Genomic DNA, 19,643 nt, shown 5'->3' with positions numbered 1-19,643 from the left:
CCTGCTGACACCTTGAGATCGCACTTCCAGTCTTCAGAACTGTGAGAAAATAAATTTCTATTGTTTAAGCCATCCAGTCCGTGGTGTTTTGTTATGTAAGCCCTGGAAAACTAATTCAATGATATATGCCATTATAAGGAATTTTGCCTATCTCACATGTCACTATAAAATTTGAAGCAGGAATGGAGGCAAGATGAGAGGTGTATTTATCTGTTCTCACGCTGCTAATAAAGACATACCCCAGATTGGGTAATTTATAAAGGAAAGAGGCTTAATGGACTCACAGTTCCACAGGGCTGGGGAGGCCTCATAATCATGGTGGAAGATGAAGGAAGAGCAAGGAACATCTTACATGGTGGCAGGCAAGAGGGCATGTACAAGGGAACTCCCCTTTATAAAAGCATCAGATCTCCTGAGACTTATTCACTATCATAGAACAGCACGGGGAAAACCCACCTCCATGATTCAGTTCACTCCCACCAGTTCACTCCCACGACACATGGGGATGATTACAATTCGAGGTGAGATTTGGGTGGGACACAGAACCAAACCTTATCAAGAGGAGACCTAAGTTTTAGAAAGACTGTGTTTGTGGTAACAGGGAGGAAGGGCTGGAATAGAGAAAAGACTTGAGCCATGGAGACTAACTGGAAGGTCTGCAATGGTCCACATCTAAATGAAGAAGCAAGGGAGTCAGAGACAAGTATAAATTGGGGGAGGCTTTAGAAGCAGGATTGATGGGACTTAGAGCTAAGTGATATTGGCATCCAACACAAAATTGAATTAGTAAAATGTAAAGATGTAAAGGGTTCGGAAAAGAAAACACACGGATTTCAGTGCTTTCTCATGTATGAGAACATTTCTCAATATAAAACCTTGAGACAGGTTATATGGCATCCATGTTGCTTAAGACAGAGCGAATATTTACTGAGGAAAGGGCTCGGCAAGCTGCAGCCTCCTTCTCCTTAGTGGTGATAACATGCATATTAGTGTATTAAATCATCTGAGAAGTTTTGAAATGAAGAAGCTTCTATAACTTTGTCAAAAAATATATTTCTCACATTTATTTGATTATGGAAGCCTTTTTTGCAAGGTACCTTTTAACCTTTTCCTGAACATGTATGCTCTAGAAATTAACATAATTTGGAAAACAGTGCTGTGTGTGGTCCAATGTACTAAAATGGTTGCAAAATAAATAGAGAAGCTTTATCTTGGTAATCTCTATTTTGAATAGGAAAATGACTCAACTTGGTCTTAAAGTGGTAGAATGAACTCATTCAAGGAATGATATATGCCATTCTAAGGATTGATTTTCCTATCGTCTAATTCCTACTAGATTTTTTAAAAAAATCAAAATCTTTGGAAAGTAGCACAGTTCTTTCACATCCCTAAAGAAAAATTACTCAGTGCCTTAAAACAAAAAATAAAATAAAAAAAAATTGAACTCATGGACATAGAGAATAAAAGATAGTTACTAGAGGCTGGGAAGGGTAGTGGTAGGGTTTTGCGGGGAGGTGGGGATGATTAATGAGTACAAAAAAATAGAAGGAATGAATAAGACCTACTATTTGATAGCACAACAGGGTGACTATGGTCAATAATAACTTAACTGTTCATTTAAAAATAACTAAAAGAGTATAATTGAATTGTTTGTAACACAAAAGGATAAATGCCAGAGGGGTAGATACCTGATTCCCCATGATATGATTATTAGGCATTGCATGCCTGTATCAAAACATCTCATGTACCATGTAAATATATACACCTACTATGTACCCACAAAAATTAAAAACTAAAAAAGAAAATTAAAAATAAAATGAAATCCTGGTGACCTAAGAGGAATATGTGGCTCAAATGCAGAAATCTGGGAGCAGTTTTTTTCCAGGATTTTGTTTGTTTGTTTGTTTGTTTGTTTGTTTGAGATAGTCTTGCTCTGTAGCCCAGACTGGAGTGCAGTGGTGTAATCTCGGCTCACTGCCAGCTCCGCCTCCTGGGTTCAGGCCATTCTCCTGCCTCAGCCTTCCTCCCGAGTAGCTGGGACTACAGGCGCCTGCCACCATGCCCGGCTAATTTTTTGTATTTTTAGTAGAAACGAGGTTTCACCACGTTAACCACGATGGTCTCGATCTCCTAACCTCGTGATCCACCCATCTTGGCCTCCCAAAGTGCTGGGATTACAGGCGTGAGTCACTGCGCCTGGCCTTTCCAGGATTTTTGACCAGTTTTCTTTGGTGCTGGAGTAGTCACAGTGTAAACTTTCCTTTATGTGCATCAGCTTCTGAGACCCAAGGTGGTTATGTACAATGACTCACATGCAATGCGCACATACGCCTTCCGGCTCTTTGTGGTACCCGCTGAGCTCCAGGCCACACACTGGCACCAGTAATCTTCAGGTCCAAAGAGTTCTTCCACTTGCTGGCGCGAAATCTCAATGCTCACTTCCCGGACAATGAGACCTGACAAGAGAAAAAGAAAGGTTTAAGTCAACACAAGATTCATACTAAACAAATATAAACCATCACATCATATTTTTCCCCCAGTCATCCCTTTTGATGCCATAGATCAACAACCCAGATATTGTCTCTCATCTCTTTTGATTTTCTTCTCATTCCAGTTATTTTACTCAACAACTTTTTCATTCTCTTATTTGCTAGTTCAAATCTTCTGGATTATTCTGAGGATGAAAGTAGAATGGCTCTATCACTCCACAAAATAATTCCTTTCCCAATATAGCTTGCTATTTTTTAATCTTCCTCTCTATATTGAAATATAAACTTGAATTTCACATCTTCTAGGGTTTTTACCTCAATTATATAGTTGTGGGTAAAATAACCATATGTACACAGATTTACAAAGCTAAAACCAACAGTCATTGTGATTATTTAATAACTAAATTACTTTAGCAGTTGTGTTTCAATTAAATGGCATATCGTTTTTCTTGAAAGAGATACTAGCCTTAGTTAACAAACTTCTGGTACCGTATCCAAAGAATATGTAAGTTTAAGGTTTTCATGCATAATATTTTGAAAGCCCAAAATGTTTCTCTGTAATTGTAATGTACCAAAACCTTGTTAAAGGTAAAGTAGCCTCCTGCTAAAGTGCTCAAGTAATTGGAATTTATTTCACAGCATTATGTAATCTTGAACAACAAAAAAGTTGAACTAAGCATCTGGGATTATCATTTTAGAGGTATTTATCTTGAATTATCAAGGCTGTTTCAGACATTCATTTTTCAATGTGCCTCTTTGCCCTGAGCAACAGGGGTTATCTGAACAACGCATATGGGCAACCGCCAGTTCTCCCAGAGCTTGAACTCTCACACTTCCAGCACAGTGTCCATTGAGGGAACCAGCAGAACACCCCTAGGGAGGAGGAGAATTTGCTTTGGGTCAAGTATAGGTATAGTAAGAATGACTAAATGTATTGTTTTGCACTATTCACATGTCCATCTATTCATTTATTCTTTGAATAAATATTTATTTAGTATCAATTATGTAAAAGATACTGTATCAGCACTTGTGAAAGTAATCAGTAAGATAGTCCTTCCCCTCAATGAACTTATATTATTGTGAAGAGGTATCATATTAACAATGCATTATACAACTTATTATTTAGGTACAATTGCATTCAATGCTGCAAAGGAGAGGCATAGGGATGAGTGTGAGTAATCAGGGAACCCAATCTAGTGTGAAGGATCCAGTATGAGTTAGCTTGGCTCAATCATATGGTGAGCAGGAGGGACAGGACATATGGGAAAGAGCAGGAAAGAGCAGGAAAGGGAATTACGAGTTTGAGAATTTAGGAGAAGACAACTGAGCACCACCCACAGAGAATAGTGCCATGAGATGAAGCTAGAGACAAGAAAGGGGCTAGTTTATACAGTTGTGCAGACCAGTGTTTCTGAAAGTGTGGCCCCCAGAGCAGCTTCATCAGTATCACCTGGGAAGCTGCTGCAAATGCACATTCTCAGGCTCCATGCCAAACTCACTGAATAGGAATCTCTGGGGGAGTTCCAGCAATCTGTGTTTTGACAAGCCTGTCAAGTAATCCCAATGCATGCTGAGTTTGAGAACTACTCACATCTACAATGTTTAAAATTCGCAGTTTCCCCCAGGCACTGTGGCTCATGCCTGTATTCCCAGCACTTTGGGAAGCCAAGGCAGGCGGATCACTTGAGGTCAGGAGTTCAAGACTAGTCTTGCCAACATGGTGAAACCCTGTCTCTACTAAAAATACAAAAATTAGCTGGGCATGGTGGCGCACGCCTGTAATCCCAGCTACTCGGGAGTCTGAGGCAGGAGAATCGCTTGAACCTTGGAGATGGAGGTTGCAGTGAGCCGAGATAGCACCACTGCACTCCAGCCTGGGCAATGAGTGAGACTTTGTCTCAAATATTTTCAGTTTCTTCCTAAAAGCCATGGATATTACTAAAGTGTTTTAAGCAAGTAGATGACATGATCAGATCAGAACTAAATATATACATATATGTGATATGTAAAAGAGATATAGATATGTGTGTATGTGTATGTGTGAATGTATATATCTGTGTGTATGTGTATGTGTATTCAATTCTTTATAGTTTAACAAGTTCATAAAAGTTATAATTTCTCAAAATGTTTGATTATAGGGGACAGGAGAGGGTATATTTTCTGGAACTCCTTAAAAACTGTATTTTAGAACTTTCCTTAACACCTAGAAAATATTCAAATGACTAAACACACTCAGGGAAATTAACAACTACCCAATGGGAGTAGGAGCTGTCCCACTGGGGGAACAAACAATATTTCCTATCAAGAGCTGATGGGGCTTGTTTCATAGAAACTTCTAAGCTCATAGGCCCATTAATGACTAGTTAAATGGGAATGAAGCCCAAGAAAGTGGGTTTTATAATCCCAAGGCATGACAGGATCCTAAGGGGCAACTCTATTGTCAAAAGCTTATGAAGTACATTTAAAATTATTTCAATGTTTTGAAAATTAGTAATCCTTGTATGTTTATATATTAACCAGTTTGAAAAGAATTTCCAAGTGAGTGGCATATTCCAATCCATCACCCTTCTGTGGAAAGAAGATTAGTATATTATTTTAGCCAATGTCTAACTAATGTAACAATCCTCTCAGCAAAAATCCCAGGCCATTAACAAATAACACCACTTTGCCCCCTCTTTCCTGGTGCCTACTCGGGCCTCTCATTTTTGTATCTTATTGTATTTTTTCACATTATTCCAATTCAGAAATCCATGGGAAGATGGAATCACAACCTCTTTCCCCAGTCCCCATATCTTTCTCTCTCTCCTTTTGTTCCCCCTACTCTCTGATGTTTGATGGTTTTTTCCTGCTTTACTTATTTATACATTCCCTCTTCATGGGGAAATTCAGTTACTGGAAACAAACCTCTTCCTTTAAGGTTACTGTAGTAACTTACAGTCACCAAAGGGCTGATAAATTTGCAATATGTGTTTCCTTAGAACTATAATGGCTCTTTATACGATGCAGAGCAGCAACAAATACACTCAGGATATTAAAACCACATCCAAATATTTGGTGTCCCAAGATGATAACTTCAGGTCTCATTCTCCCCCACTTTTACTTAAAGCAATTACAGGAAGCCTAATTAAATGCTGGAGGAATTCAGTAGGTCCACTGTATCCTGTAGCTCAAATAGGCTCATGGATGGTTCTACTGACCACAAATCTGAAGCCTTTTAAAAAGCCACAGACCAACCCTCCTGCTACAGGAGTTATTCATAGTCTGAATGCTCTGAATTGTATGGCTCAGGCTCCCTGTGGGCACTGGAGTCAAGCACACACTGATTTTTGTATTCAGCTTCACAGATGTCCCATTCAGGAGGAGCTGAGTTGTGTACAGTTGTCCTATTACATAGCCCAAAGTTCACATTCCAACTTTTGGTCAACAACACAAGAATAAGAAAGAACTGAAGCATGAAGTATCTAAATACTTATGACTCAGAAGAATTCTGTAGAATTGACTGCATTATTCAGACTCTGAGCTACTTGGTTACATGCCATGTTTTTATAACCATAGGTAAGTTTATTACCTATGATAGTTCGTTCATCAGACTACAGCCTAGTGGTTTGGGTAAAAGTAGATAATATTTTTTCTCTTTGAACCTATAATTTCAAACCTGCTTGAAGTGTGGAGATGGAAAAAGCAAACTACCTTGAATTTGAAATGCCATCAGCATTACTTCTAAGGTGGGTTGCTTTGAAGAGCATTTGGGAACTTGAAATTGGTTTCAGGTTATTTAAGGATGGGGGAAATGCTTTGGTCTACAGGACTTACTCAAATACAAATGTGTAGTTTCCATCACATCTGATAACATCAAAGATTTCCTATCATGGTGCTTCCTTTAATAGTGGCATCTCAAGGATGCGTGCTGTTTGAAGTTTGCAGTGATTTGCTTTTATAATAGGATTCGTTGTTGTTTGGGAGCCAGAGTGCAGGAAAGTAATTAACATGTTATTCCAAGAAGTCTTATGATGAGTATGAGTGTGCACTTGCTAATAATACATTTCAAATGAATATAGAAATTCAGATTCAAATGCAACCCTCTGACTGGATCTTTGTGAGGTCACACATGAATATGGCAATAAGACCTGATAATGACATGACATTTTTATTTTTAGCATACATTTAATTTCATAATAGTGGTAAGGCACCACAAATACTGTTTTTCTAGGACACTACCAGAAAGTGAGCACAAATACATGCTTAATCCAATTAAATGATTACTTAAAATAATATCTTTATTTCCCCAAAATGTAATCTACAGTGCTATCAAACAAATTAAGTATTGAAGTCTATTAATAACATATTATGTTAAGTTGCAGAAATGTAAGGATGAATCAAACATTACTCAGCCTTAAGCTCTTCATATATTTTATTTATTTTTATTTTTATTTATTTATTTTGTCGAGACAGAGTCTTGCTCTGTCACCCAGGCTGGAATGCAGTGGTGCGATCTCGGCTCACTGCAAGCTCTGCCTCCTGGGTTCACGCTATTCTCCTGCCTCAGCCTCCCGAGTAGCTGGGACTACAGGTGCCCGCCACCATGCCCGGCTAATTTTTCGTATTTTTAGTAGAGATGGGGTTTCACCATGTTAGCCAGGATGGTCTGGATCTCCTGACCTTGTGATCCACCCCCCTCGGCCTGGCAAAGTGCTGGGATTACAGGTGTGAGCCACCACGTCCGCCTCTTCATATATTTTATGAACATATCTTGTTTATTAGGTGATACTGAAAAAAATCACACATCATCTTAAAACACATTTTCATGATCATGAATTTGCACCTTCTGATACTCCATGTATGTTTCTTTCAAAAGTATCCTAACCCAACTTTAGACTTAGGTATTATGTATGCCTGAGTTGATTTCTCCCCATGACTTTATCTTTCTTATGGCAAAAGGGAGTTTTAAGATATCATGTTGTGCAGGCCTGGCAATTCGACTTTCTCCAGCAATCTCTCTAACTGGAGAAGAACTGCAGAGCTCGCTCCACCGAATTTCATTATAGTACATTCACAGTTAGGACACAGGTTGGTAAGAAATACACAAAGCTGCAGGTTGGGATGTTCTGGAATATATTACAGTTTTATTGAATTAGTGTGATCTTTTCATACTTTCTTCCAGTGCCTCATTCTATTATAAGCTTTTACTAGTATTATTTAAAATATGAAACATATCAGTTCTAGATGTCTTGATATTAATTAAATCACAAAAACACCCTGTCATTATTTAGAAGGATGTCATACCACAAAAACTGATTATTGTTTTAGCATCTCATAACTCTCGTTAAAGTAATTAAAGTGTGATAACTTAAAAGGCAGAATTTCAGAATCAAGATACAATGTTGTGTTACATGAAGTCACTTAACAATCTTTAACTACTATAGCAGGAAGACATTGTATACACAAAATTTACCTACTCTTTGAAATGTTTTGATTAAATTTTTAATATAACGTTTAATATATAAGCAAACTATATAATTTAACTAACATTATTTTGTGCAAGTGGGAATTGCAACTTACTGGTGTATTAGCTTTATTATGAGTATAATTTTGTTAAAGTTACAGCTACTATCTTTGTGATTAAGATGAATGTAAGAAATGCAACACTTACTGAGACTGAATCATGGAGGAATAGAAAACCTGAACAGACCAATGACCAGTAAGATGATTAAATCAGAAATAAAAAGTCTCCCGTCAAATAAAGGCCCAGGACCTGCACTTTTATTTGAGAAGAACTAACCTTAACTTTTCTCAAACTCTTCCAAAAAATTAAAGAAGAGAGACTACTTCCAAATTCATGTTACAAAGCCAGCATTATCCTCTTACCAAAACCTGCTGAGGACACTACAAGAAAAGAAAAGTACAGGCCAATAACCCTGATAAACAAAGATGCAAAAATCATCAACAAAATACTAACAAACCAAATGCAACAGTACATTAAAAGGATCATGCACCCTTATCAAGTGGGATATATCCCTGGGATGCAAGGATGTTTCAACATTTACAAATCAATCAATGTAACACATCACATCAACAAAATGAAGGATAAAAATCAGACAATCATCTTAATAGTTCAGAAAGAACATTTGACAAAATTCAACATCCTTTAATGAGAAAAACTCTCAACAAATTGGATAGAAAATGAATGTATCTCAACACAATAAAGCTATATATGACAAGCCCAGACCTAGCATTATGTTCAACAGTGAAAAGTTGAAAGTTTTTCCTCTAAGATCAGGAACAAGACAAGGATGCCCACTCTTGCTATTTCTATTCAACATAGCACTGTAAGTCTTAGATGGATCAATTATGCAAGAGGAAAAAAAATTCTAAATCACAAAGGAAGACGGAAATTGTCTCTGCTTGCAGATGATGTGCTGTTACATTTGGAGAATCCTATAGACTAAACGAAACTGTTAAAATTAATAAATGAATTCAGTACAGTTGCAGGACACAAAATCAACATATAAATATCAGTAATGATTCTATACATGAATAATAAACTTTCCCAAAATGAAACAAAGAAAATAATCCCATGTATAATAGCTATACAAATAATAAAATACATAGAAATAAATTTAACCAAAGAGATGAAAGAGCTGTACACTGAAAACAGTAAAACATTAATGAAATAAATTGAAGAAGAAAAACATTAATGGAAGGCCAGGTGCAGTGGCTCATGCCTGTAATCCCAGCACTTTGGGAGGCTGAGGCGGGCAGATCACGTGAGGTCAGGAGTTTGAGACCAGCCTGGCCAAGATGGTGAAACTCTGTCTCTACTAAAAATACAAAAATAAGCTGAGCATGGTGGCAGGCACCTGTAATCCCAGCTACTTGGGAGGCTGAGGCAGAGAATTGCTTGAGAGACAGAAGTTTCAGCGATTCGAGATTGCACCACTGCACTCCAGCCTGGCCGACGAAGCAAGACTCTGTCTCAAAAAAAAAAAAAAAAAAGAACAAGAAAAACATTAATGGAAAGATATGTTCATGGATTAGAAAAACTAATATTGTTAAAATGTTCATATTACCCAAAGTGGTCTACAAATTTAATGCAATCCATATCAAAACTCCAATGACAATTTTCACAGAATTAGAAAAACAATCTTAAAATTCATATAGAATCACAAAAGATCCTGAATAGCTAATGCAATCTTAAGCAAAAAGAACAAAGCTGGAGGCATCACGTTACTTGATCTCCATATCTACTATAAAGTTACAGTATCAAAATAGCATAATGCTAGCATGAAAACAGACACATAGACCAATGGAACAAAATAGCTAGCCCAGAAATAAATCCATATGTTTATGGTCAATTGATTTTTGACAGAGATGCCAAGAATACACAATGGGGAAAGGACAGTCTCTTCAATAAATAGTGTTGGGACAACTGGATATCCCTATGCAGAAGAATGAAATTAGACCCTTAACTCATACCACATACAAAAACCAACTCAAAATAGATTGAAAATTTAAATGTAAACCCTGAAACTGTAAAACCACTAGAAAAAAACATAGAGGAAAAGCTCTTTGACATTAGTTTAGGCAATGATTTTTTTAATATGACCCCAAAAACACAGGCAACAAAAGCAAAAATAGACAAATAGGAATACATCAAACTAAAAAGCTTCTGCACAGCAAGGACGTAATCAACAAAGTGAAGAGACGACTTACGGAATGAGAGAAAACATTTGTAAACCATACATCTGATAAAGGGTTAATAGATAAAATGTATAAGGAACTCAGTCAACTCAAGAGCAAGAAAAAGAACCCAATTAAAAAACTGGGCAGAGGATCCCAAAAGACATGTTTCAAAAGAAGACATACAAATGGCCAAGGGTATATTAAAATATGTTCAACATCACTAATCCTCATGGAAATACAAATTAAAACAATGAGATATCACCTCACACCTGGCAGAATGGCTACTATCAAAAAGACAAAAGACAACAAGTGTTGACAAAGGATATGGGGCAAAGGAAATCCTTGCACTCTGTTGGTGGGAATGTAAATTAATACAGCCTTATGAAAAACTGTATGAAGTTTCCTTAAGACAAAACAAAACAGAAATAAAACTACCATATGATCTAGCAGTTCCACTAATAGTTATATACCCAAAGTAAAGGAATCAGTATTTCAAAGGGATATCTGCTCCCCTACATTCACTGCAGCACTTGGCTATTCACAATAGCCAAGATACGGGATTAACCTAAGTGTCCATCAATAGATGAGTGGTGATAGAAAATGTGGTACATCTACACAGGAGAAAATGATTCAATCTTAAAAACAAAGGAAATATTTTGATGTCCCACAACTTGGACGAGCCTGGAGAACATTATGTTAAATGAAATGAGCCAGGCACAGGAAGACAAATACTGCATGATCACACTTATATGTGGATTCTAAAAAAGTTGAAACAATAGAAGCAGAGCAAAAATGGTGGTTCACAGAGGGTAGGGGGTCCCAAGATGGGTGACTGGGAAAATGTTGGCCAAAGGATACTAAATTGCAGTTAGATAGGGAGAGTAAGTTCAAGAGACGTGCAACATGATGACCACAGTTAATGGTAATGTGTTGTGTATTTGAAATTTGCTAAGACAGTAGATTTTAAGTGATCTCATTACAAAAAAAATGAGAAGTATATGAGGTGATGTATAGGTTAATTAGCTTGATTTAGCCATTCCATGATATATATATTTCAAAACATCACGTTGTTCACCATAAATATATACAATTGTGTTAATAAATTTAGAAGGCTAAATTTATTCAAAGGTTAAAGAATTAATATGACTGAAACTGAGTGGTTCAAGGGATTTGCTTGGAAGCATTTCTAGGTCATTGGCTCGATTTCTTTTTATGGTCATAGTTTTTAGTAACTTGGCTCTGTGTGGCAGCCTGTGTCAAATGAGGATCTGTGCTTTGTTATATTTTTGTTTTGTCTAGAACTGAGAAGAATATTCACTGGATTGTGTATCTGGGTTGGGGGGGGTTCTAGTGCTTCTAGAAAGCTCTATGACAACTATAGATCAATGCATAGTTTTCTGCCTTAAAACTTGAAATTTTAATTATAAGACAATGTTACATAGAATGAAAAATGAAACTTACTCTGGCAATCACAACACAGTTTTCCTCTTTCCTTTCCTCTTTCCTTTGTGCGAGCATCAGGTTTTGAGTTTTACAAGAGAACTAGGCCTTCTATTTTTGATTTGACTTTCCAACTAACATCAAACTTAGAGTCCATATCTGAGGGATAACTTGAATGGTGGGTGTGCAAAATATTTCTGTCTTACATTTAAAGTTGCAACGAATTGCTAGAAATCAACCTTACAAGCACTAGCTGTCATTTAATTGTTTTTAACTTTGGTGATAAAAAAAAGTCTTTCAAATGTGTGCAAAGAAGACTTTCTGATACTAAAAGGGCAGCTAAAATGCTTTCTGTAATTAACTCATGCCTTGTGTGTCAATATTCTTTGGAATATAAAGAAACAATTTTGTGAATACGTGACAGCAATTTATTTAATTTGGAAGGGCACAAAGCATGTTCCATTGAATTAGCAAATGCAACATTCTTGTAAATATTTGTCCTAAAACACCAAACATATTATACATATTTGAATGTATATTCCAACATTTTTCTTGGAAAATATAATTCCTAATTATGACCTAAATCTTACTACATGCATGTCTTTGCTTCCTTGTTTCAGGCATTCATGAGTAGTTTTAATACAATTTTAATAAAATTTAACAAAATGATGCCTGCTAATAAAAGTGGGGCACAGTAATATGTTCTTGGAAATCCAGTTAACTGTACACTTGTGAATTATACACTTCACTATTACTCTTGTCCAGTCATTCATTCAATAGATATTTCTTGAGACTTTACTATGTGACAATAACTTTTCTTTTCCATGTGCTGGGGATACAGTGCTAAAGAAAGAAGATATCACCTTGGCACACTGGTTCATGCCTATAATTCCAGAGCTTTTGGAGGCCTAGGCGAGAGGACTGCTTGAGGCCAAGACTTTAAGACAAGCCTGGGCAACATAAAGAGACCCTGTCTCTACAAATAAAAATCAGAAAATTAGCTAGGCATGGTTGTATATGCCTATAGTACTAGCTGCTCAGGAGGCTGAGGCAGGAGTATTGCTTGAGCCTAGGAGTCTGACCTTATGGTGAGCTATGATTGCACCACTGCAGTCTGGCTTGGGTGACAGAGTGAAATCCAGTCTCAAAAAACAACAGCAACAACAACAACAAAAAAAAAACAGAAAAGAAAGCACATAAGGAGATAAGGTCTCTGTTCTCTTGTGGGTGACATTCCAGTATGAAGATAATTCTTAAGCACATATTTCATTCATTGTGATAGTTTCTTAGGTGGCCACATTGATGAAATGCTTATGAATGCTCCCTTCAGAAGATACTAAGACTAGAGATAAAATAGTTGTTCATTGAGTACAGGCCCTGTCCTATGCATTCTGTATCCATCAGTACAGTAACTGGCACAAATATTTGTCCAGTTAATATATGTTAAATAAGTGAATGATTTGTACATATATATAGTTACAACAGAAAATAAAGTGTTTAATCCCAGGCATAAAGTAAATTTAATTGTAACTTAGAAGAGTAAAGGTAACTAGTATTTTTTGAACAGCTACCGTGCGTCTCAGTTAATCTGCATAACAATCCTTGGGGATTCATACTATCAAATCTATAATAAATATGTAAGGAGCAGAGAACAGAATCTAAACAATTGTTCATATAGCCAATAAGTACCAAAATAAAGATTTATACCCACATTTGTCTGAATCCAATGTTCCTATTCCTTTCACTACACCAATATTCCTGAAACTATGTCTCAGAAAAGAGTTCCATGGTCAAACAAGCTTGGGAATTTCTGTTCAATACACCCTCCTCTACAAAACTCAGAACGCCCATCCATATATTAAAAGGCATTGGTCAGAAGTTCTGTAGTAAAAAAGTCTGTTTAGTACAGATTAGCATCATTTTCCCTCAATTTGTTAAGCCACAGAGCCCTACAGTCAATGTAGCCACAGAACCTCATCTCATCGTGGCTCTCAGTATGGTTTTGTTTAGCATTCTCTACGTTGATCTACTGAATAAAAATAATCCAAAATTTAGAAAATTCTGAAAATCCCATGACAAAAGCTATAGTGAAATAGTTTCAGATGGAGAGATTGGGGGAACATGGCAAAGTGGAATATTTGAGATTGACACTGAAACAAGGTTTGGGTTTAAAGATTTAGAGAAAGGAATCAAAGACACTTCAGGAACAGAGAATAGCGCGAAGCCAAAGAGCAGAGATGAAAATGCATGGAGCACTCCAGGGGAGAGTAGTTTACATTCATTGAGTACAGGAATAAGTGTTGAATTAGATAGAAGAGAAGATTCGTGAAGAGCTGTGAATGGCAGCTAGGGAAGTTCGTTCTTAGGAGCAGTGAGATTGTGAAAATTGTAAATTGGTAAAATGACAGTTTTGAAAATGACATGCTTCAGGAAGAATAATTTGTCTCTATTAGTAAACAAGGATACACTTACTTTAAAGGAATTTTAATAATTTTAATTTTAATTATTATTACAAAATGGTTTTCAGATCTTTGATCTTACATCAAGTCATTAATCATAAGTGTTAAGAGCAATATCCTTGGTGTTCCTCTAAAAACACTGTCTGACAGTGGAAACCAGGTATATGTATCCAGAATAATAATTACTCATCCCCATGGGCTTTCATTTTGCATTTACTCCAAATGATTTGAAAACAAGCATTAAGAGCAATCACTTCTGAGTGACTACCACTTACAACAGTTCACACGTAGTATGTTCTATTGAGGATTGCTATTTGTTTATCTTAAAAGCAGTATGTTTCATAGTCTTAATGAAACTTTAAAAAGCGTACTATAAAGATTCATATGTTTAAAAATTCCACTCACTCAGGACAATTATGATTGCAAATAGGTGACTGAAAACATATTCACCTAACACACAACAACCTAGTGATTTATTGAGATAAGAAAGTAAATTCTGCTCTGTATTTGTTGGCTGACTTTCGGCAAATCTTAAATTCATCAAACCTTGGTCTCCCATCTTGTGAAATAAGACTAAAAATGTGTTTGTCTTGCTGTGTTGTGAGAAAAGGAATGAAATAACAGTTACGAAAGTACTTGAAATCCATAAAATGTCTTTAAAATGTACTGCATCATAATTATCTTGAGAATAAAGCTGTATTCTATTCACAAAATTATCATTTGAAGTACTATAAAGACTTAGGAGGGGAGAAGAGCACCCCTAATTGAAAATTATATTAGGCACATACCCAGATGAGAAAGACATGACTGGTTTGGGGAATTTTCAGTGGAGTTGGGCAAGTCAAGTCTGAGTGAAGATTTCAGTTGTTCAGGGCAATGCAGATGAGGCTAGTTCTTTAGAAATGGATTTTGAACACTAGAAATGATTTCAGGGGAGTTGCCTTTAAGTTTCTTGTCCTTCAGCCAAGCCACCTGGAATTTTGCTAATCCTCCAGAACCCCACCATCCTGAAGTGTAGATATAGTGGAGCTATCCTGACATGAAGAATCAAAGTGTATAAGGTCTATTTATTTTGACAACCACAATGCTTGCACAGCTCCTCTATCAGGCATTCCCTATATCCCTCTTCAATAACACAGGTGAGGCAGAGACATTAAGCAATTGAACAGAAATTACTAAGTAGGTTAGTTCTGACTAATTTTGGTCAGAATAAGCTAACATCCATATTTTAAAAAAGATATAAAATTGATAAGTATAATCATGTCTTCTGGAGTCTTCCTTCACTTTCCAACTAGAATGTGAGCCCCCTCAGGGAGCTCTCGAGCTGCTATTCAACACTCTCCACAACTCAGATGCCACTTTTCTGTGGTTTCAGTTTTATTATCTCTTGCAAAAACATCAAAACATGATTGACTGTAAAGAAAATGATAACGGTACTTAAACACTATGACCTAGTATTTCACGTCAATTTGTTCAACATTTATACTGGAAAGTACATTTTGAAAAACATTGCAAACATGAAATTTTGAAAATAATATTTTGTTATATAGTAAATTACTCTGCATTTTGAGGCAGTTGGGCATAATATTAAAATCAAACATTCAGATATTTGAAAACCCTCAGAATTAATGGAAATCCGTGTTTGTGTATCTAACAAAATGTCAAATTAAAAATAAATTTTAATTGTTTGGAGGTAAGCATTGGATCATGGTAAAAAAGCAACAAAGTTTCATGGACTTTATAAGTATTTTTTTCATTCATTTATTCAATAGGTATTTACTGAAAACCTACTGTGTGCCAAGCATATTATGTTCCATATCATTTAAGTCTGTGTTATGGTAAGCTGCTGTAGCATTTAGACACCCCCTACTCCCAAGATGGAATGGCTGAAACATGTTAGAATGGTACATTCATTGTCATAACAATCTTAGGAAGGTGACCTTGTTCAGGGCAGCTCTTCTTGCCTTAGTCAGGAGTGAACCCAGATTCTGAGTATTTTTGGAACTTGTAATGTGTTTATGTCTATTCTACACTAGCATTACAAAGAAGAAAAAGAAAAGTGATTGTTTCCCACTATGAGCTCCAATTCCCTGAGACACTTATGTAACTGTATAATATTGACAATTGAACAAACAGCTTCAATCATGTTTATTCATATCTCCAGGCAAAGTTTTGTTCTTCTTCCTTTCTTTTACAAATGTATTGCTTCAAAGGACACGTACTTTTGTGGATAAACAATTTCCACTAGAAGAAGAACATGAAAGGTAGCTATTTAATATACGCAGTTAGAGCCATGAGGTATGGATCATAGTAAATAATATTTTGCAATGATACTAGCACTAATAAAGATGATGACATTTTCATGATTAGCGATGTTTTTACTAAAGAAAAATTAATGGATAGGAATATTTAGCTGGAAGGATACATACAACACGCTGACAAACAAAACTGAGGTTCAGCATAAAAATGGATATATTACACAGAGAGTATACATAGGCACCTAACGTCTCTATGTGCATTTGTATGCATATTATTCATCTAGTATTTTCTTTTTACTTCCAAGCTGGAATGCATTTACTTCATAACTTATTATAAACCCATTTGGTAACACTTCTGTCAGATTTCACTTGCATATTCACTGTTGAATAAATCAGTGGTTAATAAATGTCCTTGGAAATGTGTTTAGAGATAAATAATGAACTGCTGTATCTGATCATTAAGTGTACATCAAGCACACATTTTTACTCTCAGAATCCTAAAAGGAAGATAGCATGATCTACTATATATATACATGGAAAAAAGGGAAATAATTATAGAGAAAACATGTAAAAGGAGCCTGGTTTATTACTCTTAAACGGGTACATGATAGATCAAAATAAATGTTATTACAACTGATCAAAAAATCCTACTGCAAAGGAAATAATAAATAAAGATGGAGAGTCAACCTTTCTATCATAAGTGTTTTTGGTTACAAAGCCAAGGACTTGGAGTGTGGATCCAGCCCCACAGCATGCAAAACCATGGGGCTCTCAGGATTCCAAGCCTAGCATCCCCACCCTCTCATAGGCACTTTGGAGCTGATCGCAGGCACACTTTTAATTTGTGGCAAGATGGTCTGACAAACAGCTTGGGAGGACAGCAGAGGTGAATATACAGATCAAGGGCAGACAAAAATATGTTCACCTTGAAAAATACAAACAAGACTTTTAGGTAATAATGTACAGGGAAATACCTATCGAAAAATGAGAAGAATAGAACCACTGCTTTCTCATTAACAGTTTTCACAATCCCTTTTAGCTTGTATTCCAACTTCTGTCCATAATCCAACGTCTGCATACTCCTTACATCTATACTTAAATAATATAGATTTTTGTCCCCTGTACATAGCTTGTAAATGTCAATCCATTCCACCTCAAAGTTTCTTGGTATTCAGCAAGTTTTTTAAAAAGTCAATCATATAGGAAATCCTTTCGCAATACTTCAAGGTATCATCCCTATTAAAAGTGAAGAGGGATCTGAGGTCCTAAAAAGAAAAATAATGGCAGAGAATGGCTGTAATTTCATATGTTCCTGATGGAAATCTCACTGCTTAGAAAAAAAAAAAAAAAGAACACACATGCCAAAATAAAAGAAAAAAAAAGCAAAAATAAACGGGAATGGGACCACATAAAACCTTGCCAAAGGTTCATGTTTTACATAAAGCAGCAGTTGGGACTTCACAAAGGAAATCTCTGCACTTTTTATTTCTGGTTCAGAGGATTTACATGCTCTTTCTAATGATCTGGGCCTTCAGCACTGGGTAATGTCTCCCAGACCCCAGCTTAGCGCTCATGCAAAATTGAAGCACTTTGGAGGCAGTTTAGTAGCTGCAGATGAATCTCAATGTGCAGGAAAAGGCATAATGGCTGTTTAGCACTTGCTAGGAGAAGCTGAGGAAATCAGGGGGAAAAATCTATTGAACTCAAGCCATCTGGGAAACCAACTGAGAGCGGCTGCATTAACAACGTGTTTACATTCCCATTGTGTTGCTAGGCCAAGCAAAAATAAGTGTGTGCGTGTGTATATGTGCGTGTGTAAAGGAAATTATAAAGTGAAGCTCTTTGGATTGTATTGGCTATTTTGGTTTGGCTTTGGCAACAATGTGGAGAAAGAACTTGTATGAGAAACGTGGCAATGAGAATGAGACGGGATGGCTGTCACAGTGCAGGGGCTGGCAAGGATGCTGTGAGCAGGGGGAAAATGAGCGCTGTGCAGAGCCAGGCTGAGCAGTTTGCTTCCTGTCTCTGGCCCCGAGTAGAAGGCAGCAGACTGGGGGAGGCCTCAGAAAGCTGATAAAGAACACTAGGGAATGCTTTCATTGCCTGCTCCATTTATAGTTACCTTAGAAATACCGACCAAATGAGGAAAAACAGCCAGGTGGGTAAGTGCCTTTACTTTCAGCACCCACCACTCCTACTCGGTCTCTCCACCATCACTTCCCTCCTGCACTGTCATATTAAGTGATTTTTTTTCCTGGCAAATGCTTGGTGGCTGTAGTGGGCTGAATGCTGAATAGTGTCCCACGAAAGATATGTCTATGTCTGAATCCCTGGGACCTGTAAATCTTACTTTGTTTGACAAAAAGTTCCTTGCAGAAGTCATTAAAGATCTTGAGATAAGGAGATGAACAGCCTGGGAGGACAGCAGAGGGGAAAATACAGATCAAGTGCAGATAAAAATATGTTCACCTTGAAGAATATAAACAAGACTTTTAGGTAATCCAGGATAATATCCTGGATTATCCAGGTGAGCCCAGAATCCAACGACAAGAATCCTTGGAAGAGACCCACAGAGAGGAAGACAGATGTGGAGGAGAAGGTGACGTGAAGATGGCGGCTGAGATTGCAGTGATGGAGCTGGAAGCCCAGGAGTGCCAGGGCAGCCACCAGAAACTGGAAGAGACAAGAAACAGATTTTCCCCTGGAGCTCCCCGAAGAGGGCAGCTCTGCTGGATTTCAGACTTCTAGCCTCCAAAACCATGAGAAAATACATTTCTGTTGTTTTAAGCCTAGGAGACAAATGCAGTGACTAAGGGCATTTACTGTCCATTCAAAGCCTGGATGCAGAAATCTGACAGAACAAAAAGGTGAGAAAAAACTGTCTGCCATGCAGTGTTTTTCTGGTTTCACAAATGCCCCCAGAATGGGTGTGGAGAGGCAGCCTTTAGTCACTGAGGTCACTTCATACAGAGGGCATCATTGCCCAGGGTCATCCAGGGTGTAGCTATAAAAAGAGGCATGCCATTCACTGCCTGCCATTCCTGGACTTGCCTTGTACAGAACATTCCCCTGGGTTTTTCCAGTGAAATTTTAATTCACTTAGGCCTGAGAGTTCCCCCCACTTCCCCCAGGAGGCTGCTATCCTTCTGCTTTAGCAGTTTAATAGGCAGAGACAGGGGAAAGGATATTGAAGAAAGCAGGAGCTCTATCCATGTAACTCTATACCATAGGACTACCAAGGGGTTTCATGAATTTATTCTCAGAATGAGAGGAAAGCCTGAGCAAATCGTAAAGCATACTCGTTTCCCCCCATCTCT

The 19,643-nt window shown here is 37.2% G+C and overlaps 1 protein-coding gene across 1 annotated transcript in view; it reads right to left on the bottom strand.

The window, feature by feature from the left end:
- UNC5C (unc-5 netrin receptor C) overlaps positions 1–19,643 on the bottom strand; it is a 396,902-nt gene that overhangs the window by 141,216 nt on the left and 236,043 nt on the right. Inside the window, exon 3 of the mRNA XM_032137047.2 lies at positions 2,313–2,456. Within this exon, the coding sequence (XP_031992938.1) occupies positions 2,313–2,456 (144 nt within the window). The remainder of the gene's footprint in view (positions 1–2,312; positions 2,457–19,643) is intronic.

The sequence above is a fragment of the Hylobates moloch genome, unplaced genomic scaffold, assembly GCF_009828535.3.
Source record: "Hylobates moloch isolate HMO894 unplaced genomic scaffold, HMol_V3 SCAFFOLD_2, whole genome shotgun sequence".
Taxonomy (NCBI): Eukaryota; Metazoa; Chordata; class Mammalia; order Primates; family Hylobatidae; genus Hylobates; species Hylobates moloch.
The sequence above is the reverse complement of the archived record's forward strand: the minus strand, read 5'-3'. Positions and strand labels throughout refer to the sequence as shown.